This window comes from Mus caroli, chromosome 3, assembly GCF_900094665.2.
Source record: "Mus caroli chromosome 3, CAROLI_EIJ_v1.1, whole genome shotgun sequence".
In the NCBI taxonomy this organism is placed as follows: domain Eukaryota; kingdom Metazoa; phylum Chordata; class Mammalia; order Rodentia; family Muridae; genus Mus; species Mus caroli.
Genome location: NC_034572.1, coordinates 13791162 through 13816000, shown reverse-complemented (window position 1 = coordinate 13816000; position 24839 = coordinate 13791162). Strand labels below are relative to the sequence as shown.

The window sequence follows — 24839 nt, the reverse complement described above, 5'->3', positions numbered from 1 at the left end:
AGAGAGAGAGAGAGAGAGAGAGAGAGAGAGAGAGAGAGAGAAGTATTACCAGGACAGTTTTGTGGAGACAGGTTGCAGGTGAAGACAGAACAAGATGAGATGAGAGTGAGAAGGAGATAGAAGATTGGAACAGATTCTCAGAGGTAGTAGACAAGCAGAGAAACTTAGTCAGAAGCCAAGAGGAGCCAGTTTGAATAATTCAGTTTGCTGAGGAGTTTGGGCCAGAACAGCTGAGTTGAACCTGCCATCCAGAATTCAGAAAGAGCTAGAATGGGTGAAATTTTTCAGCAGTAAGCCTCCAAGATGCCAATTACACCTGATGAGTAAAAATTACTTTTACACATCACAGTCAAATACTTCAAGTGAATTCTGGAAGACAGATTCTGAACCTGGAGATAAAATATCTAAAAACCATTGCCCCAGATTAAATGAAATATATATTTCTAGCACCCTATAACTTCCCATGCCGTAGTGCATCCCAAGGTAGTCATCCAGAACTGATATGGCTGAAACTTTTTAGAGCTTTACTAGAGTTCCGTAATATAATACTGCTTAATATTAATTTTCTATCATTTTCAGTTTTCTTTTAAAATATGAGATAACAGTTTGATTTGTTTTGTGAGTCTAGTTTTGCCTGTGTATTGGTGTGGAAGTGTAGCAGTAGCTCTCTGGATTCACAAATGAAACACACACACACCGGCTAATTTTGATATGCCTTGACTAGCTCAGAGGTTGGGAACTTCCAAATCTCCCTAAGGCTAGCACACACATCCCTCCAATATACCTGGCTTAACACCTTAACTTCCAAATCTATATTTTATCTTTGCTGCACTATTACCTCTGGGCAGCACCACTGTAGGGCTGTATTTCCTTTCCACCTACATTGTAGAATGCTTTCTTTCCTGCGGCTCTTAAATCTGATTCTTCTCCCTCCAAGTCTCAGCAATTCTTCTCTCCTTCCCTCTCTCTTGGTCCCTTGATAGAGCAATCTAAATGTCCCACTCCATCGTTTTGCCTAGCTATTGGCTATATGGCAATTCTTTATTATCAATTGAAGGCAGCTGGTGATAGGGACTCTTAGGTCTAGAAGCACAGCTTTTAGGAACTGAAATAAGACAAACATTAGAACCAATTTCCAACATGGAGGTCAAAGGACAACTTGTACAAGTTGGTTCTCTCCTTCCATCATGCGGACTGGAGGATTAACTCTGTGAAGAATTGAGTTGGAATTTTGATGGGTATTTCATTGAATCTGTAGATTGCTTTGGACAAGATGGCCATTTTTATTATATTAATCCTGCCAATCCATGAGCATGGGAGATCTTTCCATCTTCTGAGAGATTCTTCGATCCATTCTTATCTCCTTGTACAGAGTTCAAGTCCAAGTAGATCAAGGACCTCCACAAAAAAACAGATATACTGAAACTATTAGAAAAGAAAGTGGGGAAGAGCCTCTAGCACATGAGCACAGGGGAAATTCCCTGAACAGAACACCAATAGCTTATGAAAGAATTGAAAATAGAACCTCATAAAATTGCAAAGCTTCTGTAAGGCAAAGGACACTGTCAATAGGACAAAATGGCGACCAACAGATTGAGAAAAGATTTTTTATCAATCCTACCTACGATAGAGGACTAATATCCAATATATACAAAGAACTCAAGAAGTTAGACTCCAGAGAAACAAATAACCCTACTAAAAATCGGGTACAGAGCTAAACAAAGAATTCTCAACTGAGGAATACCAAATGGCTGAGAAGAACCTAAAGAAATGTTCAACATCCTTTGTAATTAGGGAAATGCAAATCAAAACAACCCTGAGATTCCACCTCACACCAGTCAGACTGGCTAAGATCAAAAACTCAGATGACAGCAGATGCTGGTGAGGTTGTGGAGAAAAAGCAACACTCTTTCTTTGCTGGTGGGATTGCAAGTTGGTACAATCACTCTGGAAATCAGTTTGGTGGTTCCTCAGAAAACTGGACATAGTACTACCTGAAGACCCAGCAATACCACTCTTGGGCATATACCCAGAAGATGCTCCAACATGTAATAAGGACATATGCTCTACTATGTTCATAGCAGCCTTATTTATAATAGCCAGAAGCTGGAAAGAACCCAGATGTCCCTCAACAGAGGAATGGATACAGAACATGTGGTACATTTACAAAATGGAGTACTACTCAGCTATTAAAAACAATGAATTTATGAAACTCTTGGGCAAATGGAGGTATTTGGAGGATATCACCCTGAGTGCAATAACCCAATCATAAAAGAACACTTATGATATGCATTCACTGATAAGTGATTTTTAGCTAAGAAGCTCAGAAAACCTAAGATACAATTCACAAACCACATGAAACTCAAGGAGAAGGAAGACCAAAGAATGAATACTTTGATCCTTCTTAGAAGGGGGAACAAAATACCTATGGAAGGAGTTACAGAGACAAAGTGTGGAGCAGAGACTGAATAAATGACCATCCAGAGACTGCACCACCTGGGGATCCATCCCATAAACAATCACCAAACCCAGACACTATTGTGGATGCCAACAAGTGCTTGCTGACAGGAGCCTAATATAACTTCGTGAGAGGATCTGCCAGTACCTGAGAAATACAGAAGTGGATACTCATAGCCATCCATTGGACTAAGCACAGCGTCCACAGTGGAGAAGCTAGATAAAGGACCCAAGTAGCTGAAGGGGTTTGCAGTCCCATAGAAGGAACAACAATATTAACCATTCAGTATCCCCAGAGCTCCCAAGGACTAAACCACCAACCAAAGAGTACACATAGTGGGACTCATAGCTTCAGCTGCATATGTAGCAGATGATGGCCTAGTCAGTTATCAATGGGAGGGGAGACCCTTGGTCCTGTGAACGTTCTATGCCCCATTGTGGGGAATGCCAGGGCCAGGAAGCAGGAGTGGGTGGGTTGGTGACTAGGGGGAGGGAGGAGGGGATAAGGGGTTTTCAGAGGGGAAACCAGGAAAGGGAATAACATTTGAAATGTAAACAAAGAAAATATCCAATAAAAAAAAGAATATGCCTCAAATCTTAAGAATATTGTTCAAATAGTCATAAGAATACTGCTCAAATCTTACAAATACTGATAAAATCTTACGTATGATAAAATACTTACAAGTACTGATAAAATCTTATGATCTTTGATCATACTGGTCAAATGCTGGCCTTTTCCATTCAACACAGGGCTCTTCAGAGTTGTTGGGTAGAATATATTAGCCGTTTGTCCCGCTGCCAAGAGGTCCTCTACTATGTAGATAAATATTGACCTGTTGAACAACATCCAGAGTGTTTGCATTTCCATTAGCAATAAATATGATGGAAAGCATTCAAATAGAGGTTTTTGAGTAAACACAAATCTTCATTTACTGGAGCATATTTGTAGGATTATAAACACTATATTATTGGTAGTTTGCATGTGCTTCTTAACAAAACACCAGCGTAGCTACACAATCCCATATATCCATAGCTGTGTCTCTTGAGTTTTCCACATCCTCTTCAGCACTCTGTATGTCTGAAACATTTTCTTGTTTTGTCCTTTTTCATGGGAATATAATAAAAGTGCACTGTGTATTAACTCTATCTCCTCAGTGCTGGTTGTCTTTTTCAGAGATGGACGCATGCTTTTGTTCTGAAGTATTTTTATTTTTATTTTTATTTTTTGATAGACCTTCTTCTATTGAATTTCTTCTGCATCGTCAGAGAAGATCAGTTGGAATTTAAAATGGGGAGATGGATAGTGATATGGCCAGTGTTGTAAACCGAATGAGGTTGGATAGTGACATGGCCAGTGTTGTAATCTGAATGAGGTGTCCCCCATAATCTCAGGTGTTTGAATACTTGGTCCCCAGTTGATGGGCCTGTTTGAGCAGTTTAGAAGTTGTAGTATTAACTGGAGAAAGATGTCATTGTGGGTGAACCTTTACAGTTTAGACTCTTATTACTGCTAGTTTGTTCTGGTTTCATGTTTCAGTTTGAGAAACGAGCTCTATTTTTCAACTTTCATCTCAGATGCTATGTCTGTTGTTTGTGGCCATGCTGGTCCCAACATTATAGACCTTAATCTTCTGAAAACTTAAACTCAAATAAATGCTTTCTTTCATAAGTTATCTTGGTCATGGCATTTTATCATAGCATTGGAAAAGTAATTACTATAGTAAGTGTCTTAATGCACTTGCCTGGTATTTGATTCCTGGAGCCCATGTAATATTAGAAGGAGAGTACTGACTCCATAATATTGCCCTTTGACCTCTCCACTTGCTCTGTGGAGTGATCCTCCCATGATTTACACACAATAACAATATTAATAGTAAGTTGTACATAGTTATTTGGATCTATTAAAGTTATTCTTTAATTTTCTACGTTCTTTCTACTACCAGTACAAGAGTTTCAATTAATGAAGCTATTTATTGGCTTGAGTTCATATAGGCAGAATCTCCCCACTCCAGTTCTTCTCTCAAGTGATTTTTATTAGTCTAGCTCTTATGTCTTCTCACAAATACTTAAGAATAACCACAGACAGACATAGTAATAGAACCCACCATGAATGGTCCTGGTAGCTATTAAAATACCATGACTCTAGCTCAAATGTTGAGAGAAGCTGCATTTTATCTATATGTCACTTTGAGAACTGATGCCTTTACTACCTTCAGCCAGATACTTGCTGAGCATGGTCTGATGCATCCTTCAGTATTTATGTTTTATTTGGAAACTTTTCTCTTATCAGTTAGTTTTATTATTGTAGCTTTTATCATTAAAGTTCTAGAAATGTTTGATTTATACCTGTCCACTAATTTTTATAAGCAATAAGATGGTATAATTTAACCTTAGAATCTGCATGTTCATTACAAGTTCACAGAAATACCTTTTTACATGTTTATAGTTTATATCCAACCATTTGAATTCACTTGTTTTAGTTCTTTGTATACCTCTTGGAATTATGTTACTTGCAAATAAGAATACACTTATGGATTATTTTTCTCATTTGTTGTTGTTGTTGTTGTTGTTAATGTACTATTTAGAATTCCTAGTGTGATTTTGAAAATTCCTGCTGTGATATTAGAAAGAGAGAGAGAGAGAGAGAGAGAGAGAGAGAGAGAGAGAGGAAAAACAAACAGGTAAGAATAAATCTTTGGCTTCCCCTTATCTTAAGGAAGCATTCAGCCTTCTACTGTTACATCTAATAGTTATTGTGTGCATCCTGTAGAGGTTCTTTGAGAAAGGTGTTCTATTTCTAATTTTGAATTTTTGAAATCAATGTTTTAGGTCTGCCAAATCAGTTTTATGCATCTGTTAGTTTAATTTTTCCCCTATTAAAGTGATATATTACATTGATTATTTTTTCAAATATTGAAAGAGTTTGGAAAAATAGGAAGTCTACCTATTTTGTAATGGCATGTGATTCTTTTGAGATATTATTAAATTATATTGATATTTTTTCCTGATTCTTGTGTTTAAGTTCATGTGGGCTGTTGGTCTTAGATTCTGTCTATTTACCTTTTCTTTCTGTTTCTGTTTCTCTTATAATTTTTTGATTCTTTTTGGTTATGGATCATGATTTCTTTTGAATGTGGGACATTTGGTGTAGTGGCATGCATCAATACATTGGTATATGTTGGTGTCCTGCTAGATATGCTTCTGAACCATGCTCCACATTTTCTTACATATCATTAACTGATGTTGGAAGGTCATGTTCTGCCATGTCTGGACAGCTCCCCTGAAACAGGCATAAAATGGACAACTCTCTTTCCCAGTGGGACTTCCTCTTCTCTGCCTGACCTTATCAGGGGAGTCCAACCCCCACATATTATACCTGAGAAATGTCATGTAGCCCTTGGTGACATTACAGGTTCAACTTCCTTTCCTATCTGTCAAGTACCTGGAATGCCTCTCCATGCATATGAGTACCAGTACCTTAAGTCTCAGCCAATGAACATTTACCCCAAGAAGAGCCCCTTTCCAGTCTCCAAAATTTATATAACCCATGTTCATCCCAGATAAAGTATTCAAGCTGTTTCAGTGAATATCATCTAAGAGAGCTGTTTCACTGAATCCCGTCTAAATCCCATCTGAATCCCAGAGCTGTAACACTGAAATCATCAAGGAAGACTTTCTCCCTTTCTGTTATTTACTCCGTTACATCTGTTCTGGGCTCCACTTCATCCTCTCCTACCAGGTGAGTTGCGGTGCCTGGACACCCCGAGGGAAGAAGCAGAATGTGGAATCATAAACTATCAACTTAGAGGACTTCCTTAGCCCTTCTTTTAAAATTAGGTCTTTTGGTCTTTTAAACTTTCTTCGTTTGATAATGTTGTGATTTCCCTTCAGTCCCTACCTGCATGTAGGATTGAGGGTGATAATTCTTTTCTCCCAGGATGGCTGTATCATTTCTTTTGACCACATTGATCTCTGGGAGTATTTTCTTTCATTTGATTTGGTTTGGATTGTAAGTTGGTGTGATTTTTATGTGTCTGCTTTCAGCAATCTTTTCTTTGTCTTTAGATATTTGCTATGGTGTATTAATATGGATTTCTTGTTTTGTGTGTGTGTGTGTGTGTGTGTGTGTGTGTGTGTGTGTGTTTGGGGCTTATCAGGATTCTTGAACTTACTAAAAACAAGAATCTTGAGAAGATTCATTCAGCTTATTTTTTTGTCCTCACTATTTCTCATTTTAAGACTTTCAAAAAACAATGTTAAAACTTTGATACAGTCTGAATAGCCTCAGCGTCTCTCCTCCCACTTATTAATATTTCTTTCTACTCAAATTGAGACATTTCTAGATTTTTTTTTATGTCATGAATTCAGTAATTTTTGTTTTTCCGCCCACATTTATTCCCTCTATTCTGTTGTTGTGTCTAACTGCTGAGGTGGTGGTGGTGGTGGTGGTGGTGGTGGTGTTGTTGGTGTTCGTGTTGGTGTTGGTGTTGTTGTTGTTGGTGGTGGTGGTTTTGCTGCTGTTGTTTCTCATGCTCTGTCTATGGTGGTCTGGAAGATAAATGTTTCCAGCAGTCTTGGGCTTTGAATACTTGGTGCCCTGTTGCTGATGCTGGTGCTGGTGGTATTTAGATGATACAGCCTTACTAAAGGAAATGTTATTGGGGGAGTTTAGTGATTAAAAGTCTCTGTCTATTTCCAGTTTGTTCTCTGCTCTGTGTATGTGTGGTTGAGATGTAAGTACTCAACTTCTTGCTATGGCTACCATAACTGCCAGCTGTGGACATGCTTCCTGTCATTGTAAGTTTTCCCTGTGAAACTGCAAATCAGAACACACTCTTGTATAATTTGCTTCTGGTCATAGCATTTTATTACAACAATGGAAAGGTAGTAAATACACTGCTGTAGGTTCAGAAATTTGATGTAGTTTATTTTATATAATTTCTTTGCTGAGAGTAGCTCTTTCCTGGTATTTTCTATTTTATTTTGTATCATGTTTCAGAATCATTTTAATTTCTCAATGAAATATCTATCATGATTATTTTCAAATATACCACTATATTTTGTTGATTATTTTAAAAATGAGTTTGAGTCTGCTTTTTAGTTATTTCCAACCAAATTGTGAAAATTTGCATTTATGTCAGAAGCTCTGGCCATGACTTCCATCTGCTACTTCATAATATTTTCTGTACTATGTCTGTGGCAGGGTAGGTTCATCTTGGTCTCATGATTGCTACATGATTTCTACACCTGGCTACAAGTACAGGTTGTACACTTCCACCTGCTGACTCTCCTTGTTATCAGCTGGAGATGATTGTTTTGAACCACAGCAGGTCCACTCTAATTCCCTCCTGGAAGGCAGAGTTGGAGTGCCTCCTTATTGTCCCCCAGGAACTGTTATATATTGCTGGCTGGGAGCAGGATCCGGGCTTTTCACTAGTTACCACTGGTATTTCTGTGCTGCTGGATCACGGGGTTGATAATTCTGGTTGTGAGTCCTACATGTGAGAGTGTCAGAGTGTTTCTTAGTTGCCAGAAATGTAAGACTAGGCACTCACTTGTGTAATCCTCATTTGAATGAACATAGTATTTCTGGCAGGAATCGATGAATGAAACCGTATCATTCTTCTGACACCTTAAAAGTTTGTTTCAATTTATCACAAGGATTCAACAGCCCACCTAAGGCACAAGGTGCTGTTAAGTAAGGGAATATTGAACTAAAAAATGCACAGCCATATTAAGAAGGTTTCTGTTAGGACTCTCAGTCAGGATACTTGGGAAAGGGAGGAAATCGTTAACCTGTATGATCTAAAAGAACTTTTACTTTCTATTAGGGACATATCTCAGATGTGGAAAAAATGACCCACTGGTGGTACTGCTAAAATAAACCCACAAGAGACAAGAAGTGCAGTTCCCTTCAAGGTTAATGCCCATGACCCTTTACCTCTTAGCGAATTGCTAGGTCACCAGAATGATAGTGCTAATTTACTTCAAATTGACTTTCCAACCTGAATTCCTGAGAGTATTCCAATAGTATTCTAATAGTCAAGAAAATTTACCTACTCTCTTTAGAAGTCATGTTTAGCTAAAAGTGCTTAACACTCATCATTTGAAAACAAACAGCCTATTAAATTCATGGATTCACACACACACACACACACACACACACACATCATTAGCAGATATGATTATGTAGAAACAGGATATTGACAAGATTTGGCAACATGGGAAGAAGAGAGCACAACACTGTACTGACTAACTTGACACAGCTGGAGTTATCACAGAGAAAGGAGCTTCAGTTGAGGAAATGCCTCAATGAGATCCAACTGTAAAGCACTTTCTCAATTAGTGATCAAGGGGAAAGGCCCCTTGTGAGTGGGACCATCTCTGGGCTGGTAATCTTGGTTCTATAAGAGAGCCGGCTGAGCAAGCCAGGGGAAACAAGCCAGTAAGGAACATCCCTCCATGGTCTCTGCATCAGCTCCTGTTTTCTGACCTGCTTGAGTTCCAGTCCTGACTTTCTTGGTGATGAACAGCAGTATGGAAGTATAAGCCGAATAAACCCTTTCCTTCCCAACTTGCTTCTTGGTCATGATGTTTGTGCAGGAATAGAAACCCTGACTAAGACAAACACTAAGGAACATTTCATACAATGCTCTGTAGGATCAGCTGATTTAACAAAAAAACAACAACAAACAAATAAACAAAAAACAGAAGCAAAACACCCAGGAGAAGTCCTGAGGGAGTACATTGATGCTATCTAATAGACTGTCAGTGATGAAATGCAACCAATGGGTTCCAGGTAGAGAAAAAAATTAAAGATAAACTGTTCAATGTTGAAAACAAATAAAAATATCACAACATTGAACCATTTATACTATAGGAAAACCCTTGAAATGAGAAGCATCCATAGTCCTTTAAGCCTTCAGGGCTGACTGCATACTAAGCAAAATTCCTTTTCTTACCCATGACTTAGTCTTGTTTTGTTTTACATGAAAGGGTATTTTTATTATTTTCCTATATACCATCTTAATGAACACACCACGTACATTTCTCAGCTGGAAAATAAGATACAAAGCAAAACTTCCTTGATGCTCAGAGAATCAAGAGTAGTCACCTGTCTTTGGGAGGAATCAGTTTCTTGGAATGTCTGTGAAACTGTCCATGCAGGAGCCAGTGATGCTTTGTAGTGAAGAACACCTTGCTTAGTTGTTCTTTAATGGGCCCTTGATCAAGCTCCTTGAATTTTCCTTCTAATATGGTTTTCAGCACCTGCTTGTGTGTTTCCTCTTTATTATGCAGATGATCTGGTTGAGAGATAGGTTTAGTATGTTTGTAGGAGATGTCCACAGAAGCGTGGTAGCACACTACTGTCCTGTCATCGGATGTCAAAGCGAGGTATCCCTTGCAATTGTAGTCAGCTGGAAAAGAAGAATATGTAGATTTGTGACAAGCACTAGAAAAGATTCATTTTGGATTGGAAATAAATGCTTCCAGATAGTTCTGTTTGATATTGCCCATTTCACTGCCACCACCATAATACTTAGCCAGTGATTTGAAAAATGATATTGTGAAAAGAAACTATCTCTAAAACCTGTTTCTAGGCACACATATTTTCATTTCTGCCAGGGGAGGGTCAAACAATCGCTCCAAAGAGAGACTTTCCAGGATGAGTCTGTTGGCACAGAATTCAGTTTCAAATCAAACACCCTGGTGGATCTGAAATTTGAGGAACAGGAACACAAGGAATACCACTCATGAGCTGGTTTAAAGACTTGAATCAGGAGGAGTCTCAGGAGTCGTAAGATCAATGTGCTTCTGCTGGACAGAGTCTGGGGACACCAGCAGCCTCGCCCATGTGCCTGTCATCTTGTTTCAATCTGGGTCCTGATGACCAATATTTGTGCATAGATTTTTAATGAAGAAAGACACATGTATGCATAAATTTGCAATCTCTAGAGAAAGAAAAATTGGCATGGAAAGACATTGTTAACATTATAACTTATGCATTGTGATGGTTGTGGATATTTGTCAGCATTCAAAAGCTCAGGAAGTACAGTATCAATATTATTCTAGGATATACTCATACTACCATACAAGAATGACATTTGGAGAACTCAATGACAGGGTAGCCATGATTGACAGCACTAAAATACTTAAATATTTATTAGACCAAAATGTCATGAATAAGATTTAGAAGTAGAATATATTTATGAGATCATGATTAATAAGTAGATATTGAGGAAAGAAAACATATACTGTAAAGAGTAAGTTGGCTTCATTATTTTTCTGTTTGTTTGTATGGATGACCAGTGACCAGTCTACTGGTAAGAGTGGGACACCAATGTCTATCATTATCAGTTTGTGAGAGACAATAAGTGATATTAGCTGGCATAGCAGTTCTTTTACAGACATCAGTGCCCCTGGGTTTGGTGCACAGATTTTGAGAATTGCAACATCTTCATGATGGATTTTTCCTGTAAGTCTTTCTCTGTCTTCTAATTAGTTTTGCTTTGAAGTCTATTTTGTAAGATATGAAAATGGCTACACCAGCTTGCTTCTTAGGTCCATTTACTTGCAATATATTTTCCATCTCTTTACACTGAAATATAAATGAGCAATCTTTGTTGATTGCTGTAATTTTGTTGATGTTATTGATGGTGGTGGTGGTGGTGTGTATATCTATGTGTCTATGAGTCTCTGTGTGTTTCCCTCTGTCAATTTGCTGGGCTTGAATGATTTATTTCTTGCGTTTTCTTTGGTATTAAGCATTTTATGCTGGAGTTTTTTCTAGCACCTTATGTAATGATAGCTTTGTAGTCAGATACTGTTTTAATTTGGTTTTATTGTGGAATATAAGAAATTTCATAATTATATCTTATATTTTTTGTTGTTGTTTTGTTTTGTTTGGTTTTTTGTTTGTTTGTTTGTTTGTTTTTTTGTTTTTTTCAAGACAAGGTTTCTTTGTGTAGCCTTGGCTGGCCTGGAGCACACTCTGTAGACCAGGCTGGCCTCGAACTCAGAAATTTGCCTGCCTCTGCCTCCCAAGTGCTGGGATTAAAGGTGTGTACCACAACACCTGGCTCTATATATTATATTGTGATTGAAATATTTTTGTAGGGAATTATATTTCATTTCATGTCTTGTGTGCATTTTAAATGATTTTTAACACTGGAGTACTTAGAATGCATTTTCCTAAATTCTATTTCCTTGTGCCTTTCACATTAGCTTTTGACTTCACTGACACTTGGATGTCCACATGTAGAAGATTGCAAATAATTCCATACTTGTTACCCTGCACAAGCTTAACTTCAAATGCATAAAAACACTCAATATAAAAGTAGATACTCTGAAACTAATAGAAAGAAAGTGGGGGAAAAGCCTTGAACATTAGCACAGGAGAAAACTTTCTAAACAGAACTCTGTTAGCACAGATTCTAAGATCAACATTTAATCAATTGGACCTTATGCAAGTTTCTACATGGCAAGGGACACCTTCAGATAGATTGGAAGCCTACTGAATGGGAAATAATTTTTAGCAACTATACATCTTATAGAGGGCTAATATTCAAAATATATATAAAGAAACTAAAAGAACTCTGGCTATCAAGAAAACTAATAACCCAATTTAGAAATAGGGAACAGGTCTCAAAAGAGAAAACTCAAGTGACTAAGAAATACTTAAGTAAAGTTCAATATCCTTAGCCATAACAGAATTGCAAACCAAAACTACTTTGAGATTTCATCTTACATACATCATAATAGCTAAGGATAATAAAACAGGGGCAGGTCATGCTGGCAAGGATGTAGAATAAGGGGAACCATCATTCACTGGTAGTGGGAAGACAAACTTGTACATCCACTACAGAAATCAGTGTGGCTGTATCTCTGAAAGTTGGGATTAATCTAGCTAAAATACAGCTGTACCACTGAGCATATACTTAAAGAACACTTTATCCTCAACTTGCTAAACCATGTTCATGGATGCTCAATAGCCAGAAATTGGAAACAACTTAGATGTCCCTCAACAGAAGAAAGATAAAGAAAATGTAGTATATTTACACAATGAAGTATTACTCAGCTGTTCAAAAATGAAATCTCATATTTTTGGTTGTGAACCTAGTCTTTAACAGCTGAGCTGTCTCCTCAGCCAGGAGAGAGCTCAGGATACTGCTTTGAGGTCCAGGACTCAGAGGCTGGGTAGCCCAGAGACCTAGGAAAAAAAACCAATCATGCCCCCCCCTCAATATTCTTAATGATATTTCACTGCACTCATAGACTGAGGCCTAGACCAATTGTCATCAGAGAGGCTTTAGATGGAAATAGATCCAGAACCAAATACTGGCTGAACCTCAAAAAGTCCTTTGAAAGAGAGGGAGAAAGGATTGTAGGAAACAACAAACGGCAATGGCATCTTTGGAGGTTCCTTGTCTCAAAATGTTCTGTCTTATCTCATTTTTGTTTTTATTTTACTTTATTTATACATCATATTATCTTTATTCTCATATATATATTTTTACCTTACAGTTTCTTTGTGTACATATTATGGGTTCCAGTTTAGTGTTTTTATGTGATTCCTGAATGTATAGAGTGAGTCTCTGCATCTATATTTTTTTTCTTGTGCCTTCTCTTGAACTGTTTTCCTTCTTTTGATTGTTTTGTACAATTTCACTATGTAAGTTTATATATATATATATATATAGATAGATAGATAGATAGATAGATATAGATATATACCCCCCCACACACATATATATAATATTCCCTCAGAAGCATGCTTGTTTTCTAATGAGAAACAGAATGGAAATGGATCCAGAAGGGAGGGGAATTAAGGAAGGACTGGGAGGAGTAGTGGGAGGGGAAATCATAATTAGAATGCATTATGTGTGGAAAAGTCTATTTTCAATAAGAGGAAGAAAAGAATAATTTGGTAATGATCTCTGAGTCTTGAATCTCCGGTCAACAAATTTATCAGGAATTACAATGAGTGAGCTGGTAGAAGGCAGCTATAATAACCTATCTTTCTGTTATAGGTGGGCAACTGGTAGTATTTTATATGATACTAAAAATTAGTGCAATTTGGATTCACATATTTTAAACTAATGATGTGATACTAATAAAGCTTAGTCTTTTTCTTAATTTTTGAAAAGGAAATAGTCCATCTAAGAACAATCAAAACAAAGCTAAGCTAAGTGAAATTCTATTTACAAGACGTGAGGTTAATGGTAGTAAGTGGTGTCTGCGGAGGTAAAATGGTTAAAGTCTTTTTGCAGAGGTGGGTTGTCCTGATAGTGTAGGGAAGATGTAGAGGCCATCTAGTACAATACATAAAACAAACATCCAAGGCTCAATGAAGTCCAAAGCTCATGTGAAAGGCACAGGAAAATGTATTCTAAGTTCCCCAGTGTTAAAGGCATTTACTATGCACACAAGACATGAAAAGAAACATTGAAAAGGACAAAGCAAGTCATTTGTGATGCTGGTAAAGGAACAGCCAATAACCCAAATAAAATGTTAAACCTGTAATGAGGACTGTGTTACAACTGTTATCTTTAAAAGACCTTTTAATATGGATAAGACATAAGAACCTTAATCATCAATTTAATAAATCCTCACTCGCTTAGATAAAACAAAGCCTAAAACAAACACTGACAACAAAATGCAGAAGGAAGAAAGAAAAAAAAATCTCCAAATCAACTAAAATCTATTCTTGATTTTTTTTAAATGAATACTTTAAGATCTAGATTAATGATTGATACATTTTATTGACATTTTTAAAATAAGAATGCTTGGGAAGGCTTTTGTTCCTATTGATAAGGACAATCTTAATATTAGTTTAGGCATGGAGATATAGAAAAATGCCTTAACTATAGATAATGTAATTAAATGCCTTACTTTATTCTTTATTATTATGACAAAATGTCTGAACCCAGAAAAGTTATGAAGAATGGAAGTTCATTGAGTTCACATTTCTTTAGGCTGCAAGTCCAGGAGCATGCTTCCAGCTTCTGCCTGGCATCTCCTGTAGACCCTGCTCAATCACCAGCATGGTCAGGGCAGCATTTGAGGCAGTGTGCCCAAACTCCCCTTGTTACAAAGTCACCACCTTGCTAAAACATCATTAGACCATTTATAAGCTTGTGATCCAATCACCCCTGAAGACCTCATCTCCAGTTACCTTTAACACACAGCCTTGGGTTTATATCTCCAATGTGTGGATTTTAGGGATATTCACATCACATTACTCTCTATGCTGTTCTTTAAGAATTATGAGAAAATGAGAATGTATTTTCATTTCTGAGGTATAAAAATTTTATGTTAATATAATAGTGTAATAATGTTTTGCTATTGCTATTTATATTATCCAGGAGGTGGATATATCTTACTAAGTACTCTATCAAAAATTTTCACCAAGCCAAAGGTGCAGGATTTACATCTTTCCTTTTGTTATTTAAAAAAAAAAAGCTATGCTTTCAAAGCCTAGCCATATAGATTTACTAAGTGAGAAAGAACTGATTGTCAGAGGGACTACAAGGAATAAATACCCAGAATGCAACTGCTTTGATCTAGTTTGTGGATGTTCATTTATTTGAGTGTGGAAGCAAAGTTTCTAAATGATCATTGTGATTATAAGCTTCGGAATGAATTCAATTTAAATTCGATTGCATCTCTTTTCATTTTAGGGAAATGTGTATGTAAACATTACTCTATAAAAAAACTGGCAGTGGTGTGTTTATAATGAAAATAATTCATTATATTTATTGAAATCGTTTCTTCTGTAGCAGCAGCATCCTTACAGAGAGGATGGGAGATAGTACTCATTAGATACTTTTCTTCATTTGTGAGCCAGGCAGTAGATTAGTTTTATCCAATTGCCATCTGCCATCCATTTTGTATACAGTATGCCTGAAGAACTCACTCCATAGAAGGGTCTAGAAGATAAAGGTAACCATATTGTATTTATATTTGTAAATACTGTATGCACTAAATTACAAATATTTATGTGCCGTTAAGGTCTGGATAAACGATATACAGAGTGGAAACAAACACATCTCTTGTGCTTAAAGCTAGGGTTTGAGGATAAGGTTTAGCTAGAAGTATGCTTCCTTCATCTGTACGTTGTGATTGTCAACTGTATGAATGCATTGCTGTGATTTCTTTTCATACTCCCTTGCTCAACACTGCTCATTTGGAGAGCAATAAGGAAGAATTTCTATATACATGCATTGACATGGTTGGAGGCACTGATCCCATGGCTGGATTAGGAAAAAACATAAAATATTTAATATTGAAATAATTAAATATTTATTAAAACATGATATCACATTATAGATCAGTAGCATATCAATAGAGGGCATGCATTAGAAAGAAGAGTGGCATTGTTATTCATACCCAGAAATGTTAGCATTCAGCATAAAAATAAGCTATGTATTATAATGACTTTAAAAAAGGAAATAGCTATAGTCTAATATATATGTATATATATATGAAGACTGTAAAATTTGTAATTTGTTTGAAATGGAGAACTCATCCATTTTGATATTTTGAAAGTAGAAATATAACCATTACTTATTAATCAATGGGTTGGCCTTGATATTTCAGGAAACAGGGATAAAGCCAATATGACAGATCTGCTGGGACCTGGCAGATTATACACTGCTGTTCCAATATGACAAAAAGTTGTGTGAGCATGCAAGCACATGCAAGTGAGTGTGGTGTGTTCAGGCAACATGACACCCAAAGAAATAAGAGGAAATGAGCCAGAAACTCCACATTTGCTGGCATATATGGAATGTCACCATCTGAGAACCATATGACATGTCAGTTCAGGCATGTCAAACTTGACCGTATTGAGCCTGTGTTTTATCAGTTTACAACATGATCATTGGTACAATTGTAATGGGTTCCTTTCCTAGAGACTCAAATTCAAACACTTTGAAACCATCTCCAAACAGATGCATGTATTCACGGATTGAAACACTCATGGCCATGCTTTAACATCTCTCTTTCCATGTCTCTACTGTAATTGATCTATTGTACATACGTATACATTTCACTGAATATGGTGGAAATAGTAGCAGTGTTTTGTGTGGCAACACTGGCTTTTGCCTTAATTAATTGGTAAATGGTAATTTACTAATGGTAATTGCCATGTTCTGTCACAAGCCAAAAATATGTTTTCAGATGCCCCTTCAATGTATCCACTAAGGCAGGGAGAATGACCACAGCCTGCCTTCTGAGCTGAGTAAAGGAGGCCTATCTTGGCATGATGCATACTTTATACAAGTAGAAAAGGTTGGTAAATTCAGTTTTCATTAACTTAGGGGGGAAGTTGGTATGTTCCCACAGCTTTACTATCACTTACATGGCTCAAACTCAAAGGAATGTTTTTTAGTGATAACTTCATCTTAGGCACTGTCATTGTTAATATGTCTTGTGTATTTCATTCCCCCATTGCACAGCCTTGTTAGATTGTATGGCACCAAATATGAGTTGTGAGCTATAACCCTGATTTACTCATGCCTATGACCCACACTCCAAGCTCTAGACTTCATCTCATTCTTACATACCTTGCAGGATCATTTGCATTTCTTTTCATTCCTTTAGGGATCCAAAGTACTTCTAGAAACAAAGGTCCTCTAAGTGCGTGTTCGAATGGCATCAGTAACTATGATTTATGGCATGCTATAACTGTATGTTTTGCATTGCTGTGTTGCCAAAGCCTTAGCTCAAAGCTGTGAGACCAACTCCTGTCAAAGAGGGTGATGCCAATGTTGCACTTTGGAGAACTTTTCCTGCCAACCGCTTTCTGTGAAAAACCACTACCCACATGTACAAGGCAAATGAAAAGCTGAGATCAAAATACAACTCTCACTTCTAATCCCATTACACAAGGGACTTAAGGAAGTCTTTTTAGTTGTTGTGTAGGGCACTTGGCACGGGAAATACACAAAAGGATGAAATTAGCCATGAGATTCTATACACTGCAAAAAATGTGTCTTATGAACATTGATAAAGAATATTTTATAAATACATGACAATGTTCTGAATTACTTCATCTATTGTAGAATGCTTTATGTAATGTGCAGATCATTTATCTGTCTGTTATTTCTATCATCTAATCCTTTACTTAGACTTCAGCAATCATTTGTGGAAAAAATACAAAATATATAATTTCATCTGTTAAATATTTTTATAGCATAAAGTTTGGTTGGATGACTTTAAAGCAAAAATTTAAACTAATGTTAAGTGGAATTTTCAACTGATAATAATTCTGAAATAATGCAAAATTTATTAAATCTAAAATAGAATACAAGGATAATGTGAGCATCATTTAACTTGGAGACAACTAGACATGGGTGAAAGACAACCCTGTGACTCTGCGAGTTGCCTTCTACTTAAGATTTTGCCTAATATCCCTCAAAGCACTCACTTAAATGTTGGACACTGGTATTTATTTCCTTGAGAGCTTTTATTGTCCTTTTTCTAAAAGTTAAGATACCTGACTGCTTTTATTATTGTAATTTAGTCAACAATTGACAGAGTTCTTATTTAAATATTATAGAGCACATGCAATACAAGGGCTAAAGTTAACCTGTAAGTGTCACTAATTCAAAGACCAGTAACTTCCTGAAATGCTGGGGGCTGTGGTTCTTGTGAGATAACAAGTCACACATCTTTACTTCAATAATTAAGATTGGTTGCCCCAGCTGCATGTGTTTGATCACATATAGGCAGGAGATATGTAGGCAGGAAGTATGTCAGAATGGATGCTTGTCCCTCTTTCCCCGCTGAATAAAGGTAGAAAATATTTAAACTTGGGAGGTTGCCTTTATAGGCATGTGCCTATAAAGCTCAAAGCCATTCTCTGGCATTCCTAGGCATGGACCTGGCCAGTGTCCAACTTCCTGGCCAGCATTAAATAAAGCTTGCTTTAATAGGGTAATTGTGGAACTGGGCTTTTCTGCACTAGTCTCAGGTATAGCAGCACAAGCTTTGAGGTTTCCATTAGCTTCTACAGGTGAGGTTCAGCAATCAGAAGAATTTGAGGCAAATTGACCTTTAATCAAGTTATTTATTATTGTAGAGAGTATGCTTATCTATAGTTACAGTGCTTCAAGTTGCAAAAATTCGATGTTAACAGGAATTTGGTTTTGTTTTTTTTTTTTTTTTCGAGGCAGCGTTTCTCTGTGTAGCCCTGGCTGTCCTGGAACTCACTCTGTAGACCAGGCTGGCCTCAAACTCAGAAATTCTCCTGCCTCTGCCTCCCGAGTGCTGGGATTAAAGGTATGCGCCACCAACGCCCGGCTGTTAACAGGAATTTGTTACTTGACTTGCTGAATTATATAGAGAAATATGGCAGAGAAATTTTGATACTTTATTCTTACTTTAGATGACATCCCTACCTACCCATACCCCAATCCTTTTGGGCAAGACAACGCTCTGTTTCTGTCATTCAGGACATTTATAGATTCATCCCATCTTCTTCTTAGCTGTATATAATAACTGAGTTATGTAGCTTTGTTTTGTCAGCTTTCTGTCATATGACAGAAAGAACTTGTGGAAACCTTACTTTGGCTCATTGTTTCAGGGGGTCTTAGCCCAGAGAGTCTGGAACGGCCGGCCTGGTGGAGCTTTGGGTGACAGCAGCCTATGAATGAGGTGCATCTTCTTACCACCCATCTTGAGTCTTCACTGACTATAGCTGGCCTGTCTCTATAACAAATGGCTTTCATAGCCTTCCCTTCAAAAAGATGAGTTTTGTGAGTGAACCCACCTACAAATCAGAAAGACCAGAAAGATATCTTTTGAAAGACCATCATATTGCAGGAAGAATCTGCATTTGAAATAGCTGTCTTTAGAGAATCTGAGCGGAATGTATCAAATAGCTGAATGATGCCATCTGGAAAGATGCATGTGCAAAAAGAGCACTAACAGCAAGCCTCATCTATGGAGCTGAGAGTAACCAACAAGGAAATGTTGGTGTATCAACAGGCAGGGCAGACCTCCTTTGATTAAAAGACACTTACAGGAAGATAACAAATCAAGCCCTTTCAGCCATCTTGGTTCTTTCCCTGAGGTGAGTTGGGGACAGGGGTGCAGCTGCAGAGCAGGAGTCATTCATATAGGGGAATTCATTTTCAGTGGCCTGTGGATGGCTTGTAGTCAAAGCAGATTTCCATGCAAGAATGATCTATGGGCCAGGCATTCCACCCCCTTTGCTCACACAAAGACTGATTGCATGGCCCACAGCTGGATCCAGATTCCTGTTTAATTAAATGCGAGCCCTCATTCTGTTGCATTACATCAAAGAGGGGGAAGGTGACTCAGAGGTGAAATGGCTAATGTAAATCTTCAACCCCTAAAGGATTGAATGGAGAATGGATAACAAATCTAGCTTTATGCAGTGGTTGTTTGGAAGTAAAGAGTATAAATATAATTGAGACATCTGTGACTCTTCCTTTTCCCATCAAGATCAGCCTTCAGAAAGATATTTTCTGTAACAGATGTTTGGTAGAATAGACCTAAATAAGTAAGTACATACATACATACATACATATATACATACATACATACATACATATATACATACATCTCCCTATGAAGTAGTTCATCAAGAAAAGTCTTGTGAATGGCATCACAGGGCACATAATGGACTCAACTGAAGTAGGTTTAGGTAAAAACAGGATTAAATAATTCTGTTTACATAGTTTAATGCTTTAGGGTCTCAGAGTGTTTAGTATTATCATTATTATTTGAAACCTAAGTATATATTAAAATCAATACTTGAATAGATGGATGTATGCACAAATTCACATAAAAGATTTTAAAAGTCAATTTTATTCTTTTACAGTAAGGGACACTTGTGTGTCACTTATCAAAATTTCCTGTAACATGGAAGGAGTTATACAGACAATGTTCAGAGCAGAGACGGAAGGAATGACCATCCAGAGACTGCTCTACCTGGGGATCACTTTCCATACTATGTCTTAAACATTTATTCACTTCCCCCTCTCAGCACTGGGAGCTGATCTGGCTTGACCTATCCAGGTCTGGTGTATTCTGCCACTGACTCTGTGACTTTTATGTGCATCAGTCCTACAGTGTTTGGAAGATACACTTTCCTTAGAGTCAATCATCACCTCTGGGTCTTGCCATCTTTCTGCTTGCTCTGCATAAATTCCCTGACATTTGAGAGGAAGGGTTTGACAAAATAGTTCCCAATTACTGCAAGAAGGTTCTTTGTTGAGGGCTGAACAAGGCATTGATCTATGGCTACACATGTAAAAGAGTAGTAATTTTTTTTCTTTTTCCTTTTTCTTTCTTTCTTTTTTTTTTCTCAAGACAGGGTTTCTCTGTGTAGCATTGGCTGTCCTGGAACTCACTCTACTGTAGACCAGGCTGGCCTTGAACTCAGAAATCCACCTGCCTCTGCCTCCCAAGTGCTGGGATTAAAGGCATGCGCCACCATGCCTGGCTATGAGTAGTAATTTTATTGCTATGTTCTTTCAGTTCTTTAAAACAATAGTATTAGGTTTGTTTCCTTTCCCTGCCTCCCCTAGACCACAACCTTTCTAGTCTCAGGTTCTTGGCTACTTTATCAGCGCCAGAGATAGGTTCTATCTCATGAAGCATACTATAATTCCACTAATAAGTGATTGATTACTCACATACATTTAAGCCACTACTGCACAATTATATCTTACTGGCAGGTCATTTTTATAGACCACATGGCTTGTAGCTGGGAAATATTAATGATCATCTTTCTCCTCTAGTCACATGTACTTTCTATTACCATGAATACTAGTTAGTAGGAAGAAAGTAGATTGCTTTTGGTAGGCTGGCAATTTTCACAATATTAGTCTTACTGGTGGATAAGCATGCAAGTCTCTTGCTTCCTTGTTTAGAGTTATTCCAAGGTATTATAATTATATTAAGTTTATTATAAATTATGCTGTTTTCTTGATATATTTCTTCGTCTGCCATTTATGTATAGAACAACTACTGAGTGTACTATATGTAACAGGTATGAAAACAGTAGAAAACCTTCTTTTATTCTTGATTTTAGTGAAAGTTCTTTGAGTTTGTCTTTACTTACTTTGCTGTTTGCTGTGGGATTGTAACTTGATAGACACCTCCTTCTTTAGGTTGGGAAATTTTTTTCTAGGATTTTGTTAAAAATATCTCCAGTGGCTTTGATCTGGGTTTTCTCTCTTTTCTCTATTCCTATTATTCATAGGTTTTGTCTCTTCATGGTGTCTCAGATTTCTTGAATGTTTTATACCAGGCTATTTTTTGGGATTTAAGATTTTATTTAGCTGAGGTATACATTTTTTCAATAGCTGAGAGTCTGTCTTCTACCTCTTGCTATCTGTTAGTGAGGCTTGTCTCTGTGGAGCTAGGATATGTGTGTGTGTGTGTGTGTGTGTGTGTGTGTGTGTGTGTGTGTGTATGTATGTGTGTGTAATTTATAGTTTTATTTAAGTTTGGGGTTTTTTTGTGATTCTATTCCTATTTCTAGAATTGTTTTTATTTAGTTAATTCAATTGTGTTTTTATATACTTTATTAAAGGATTTATTCATATCCACTTTTAGGTCCTTGAACATATTCATAAATTGCTACTTTGAAGTCCTTGCCTTGTGTTTCAGCTATTTTTGCATTTACTGTACTAGAGTACTAACTTCTGGTTGAAGAAGATTATCTTGTCTGTTTATGTTTGTGTTACTGGTTCTAGGCATCTGGAATTTATGATGTTTGAGGTATTTGTTGGTATTGATATCTGGTCTTGTCTTTACTGAGTGGGCATTATATTCTTTGGTTGCAGTTGCCATCTCTGGTTCTTAGGGCAAGTGCTCTAGAGTTTCTGGTGGACAAAGCTGCTGCAGGTCAGTGCAAGACAGAAAGGAAAACAACAACAACAAAAAGATAAAAGCATTCAAACTGGGTGTTTCCACATAAATTTCTACTACAAATAATTACCAATTGTTCCCAGTAGGCAACTCTGTATTATAGTACAGTTATTTTACTTCTATACTAGTCACCCATACAAATGTAGAAATAATTTCTGATTTATGACCTGAGGTTTATCTGCTGCATCAGAAACTTGCTTCTGGGATTTTCATTCTTAAAACTAAGACTGTTGATGTCTCCCAGGAGGTCTGCAGTAACCAGAGGCACAGGTGAATCTCCCACCCAACTATCCACACCATCTGGGACACCCACAGAACCTAGCTGATGCAGGGCCTTCCCCTAGCTCTGTCCAAGCTCCATCTTCCTTCTGGTCTGCTTCTTCACCCAGTCCAGATCAGCAGCCTGACACTCTCCTACTCCTCACAACCTGCCTGTCTCCCAGGAGGTCTGCAATAACCAGGGACACAGGAGGTCTGCCATAGCCAGGGGCACAGTCCTTCTGGTCTGTACCTCCATCTGCATCTGGGGCAGATTCTGCCCCTGGAACCAAAAGTCTGCCTGTCTCCCAGGAGATTTGCTTTAAAAATGAATACAGGAAGTCTTCCCTAACCAGGGACATAGAAGACCTGCTCTAATCAGAGATATACCCCCCCCCCCAATCCAGAATTAGCACTGCTTGCTTCCCAGAAGACTGGCCAGTGACCTGGGTCACAGAGCTTTACCTGCCTCCAAGGAGGCAGGCTTCAGTCAGAGTCATGCAGGTCAGTAAACACCAGAGATAACAAGATAGTGAAAGGCAAGCACAAGAACATAAGCCATAAGCAACAGAAGCCAGTGCAATTTGACATTATCAAAATCCAGTTCTCCTGGAAAAGCCCTGGATACCCTTACACACTTGAAAAGCAAGATTCTGCCCTAAAATCCCATTTCATGAAGATGATAGAGGCCTTTAAGGAAGATGTAAATTACTCCCTTAAGGAAATACAGGAGATCAAGTAAATTCCTTAAAGAGGAAACAAATAAAGCTCTTAAAGAAATACAAGAAAAAAATCAAGCAGGTGAAGAAATTGAACAAAATAATCCAAGACTCAAAAATGGAAATTTAAACAATAAAGAAAACACAAGTGGAGGCAACTCTGGTGATCGACACTTTAGGAAACAGATCATGATGACAGATAAAAAGTACCACCTCAGAATTCAAGTGATTGAAAAGAGAATCTTAGGCATAGAAGATACCATAGATGATATTGACACAACAGTCAAAGAAAATACAAAGTGTAAAAAACTTTCTAACCCCAAACATCCAGGAAATCCAGGACACAATGAAGAGACCAAACGTAAGAATAATAGGAATAGAAGAGGATAAAGATTTCTAGCTCATAGGACCAGAAAACATCTTCAACAAAGTCATAGAAGAAAACTTCTCTAACCTAAACAAAGAGATGGTCATAAATACATAAGAAGCCTACAGACCACCAAATAGATTGAAGCAGAAATAAAAATCCTCCTGTCATATAACAATAAAAATATAAAATGCACAGAACAAAGAAATAATATGAAAAGCTGAAAGGGAAAAAGGCCAAGTAGCATATGAAAGCAAACCTATCAGAATTATACCACATTTCTAAACAGACAATATAAAAGCCAGAAGATCCTGAACAAATGTCATCCAGACCCTCCAAGAGCACAAATGCCAGGCCAGGCTACTATACCCAGCAAAACTCTCAATCATCATAGGTGGAGAAATCAAGATATTCCATGACAAGACCAAATTTATACAATATCTTTCTACTAATTTAGGCCTACAGAGGATACTGGAAGTAAAAATGCTAACACAAGGAGGGTAACTACACTGAATAAAACACAGGATATTAAACATCTAACAACAAATCCAAAAGAAGAGAATTACACACACACAATACAATACCACCTCCAACAACAAAAATAACAGGAACTAACAATCATCTGTCTTTAATAGCCCTCAACATCAGTTGACTCAATTTCTCCAAAAAAAAAAAAAAAAAAGACAGGCTAACAGACTGGATATGTACACAGGATGGAGCATTTTGCTTCATACAAGAAACACATCTCAGAGACCATCACTTCTACAGAGTAAAGGGCAGAAAAAGTTTTCCAAAGAAATGGTCCCATGAGACAAGCTGGAATAGCCATTCTAACAGCCAATAAAATAGATTTTCAAGAAAAAGTCACCAAAGAGATGGGAAGGGACACTTTATATTCTTCAAAGGAAAACTCCACCAAGAGTAAGCCTTAATTCTGAATATCTGTGCCCAAATGCAAGGACATCCACTTTCATAAAAGGAACTGTACTGAAGCTCAAAAACACACATTGAATCCCACACAGTAATAGTGGGAGATTTCTTTCTTTCTTTCTTTCTTTCTTTCTTTCTTTCTTTCTTTCTTTCTTTCTTTCTTTCTTTCTTCCTTCCTTCCTTCCTTCCTTCCTTCCTTC

General features: G+C 37.4%; 1 protein-coding gene across 1 annotated transcript; it reads right to left on the bottom strand.

Annotated features, from left to right (window-relative positions):
* Window positions 1-9567: 9567 nt before the first annotated feature.
* LOC110290626 (28S ribosomal protein L42, mitochondrial-like) lies at window positions 9568-9992 on the bottom strand. Its single transcript, XM_029474936.1, is given in 2 exon segments — window positions 9568-9923; window positions 9926-9992. Coding segments are annotated over 2 exon segments (423 nt in total).
* Window positions 9993-24839: the final 14847 nt, after the last annotated feature.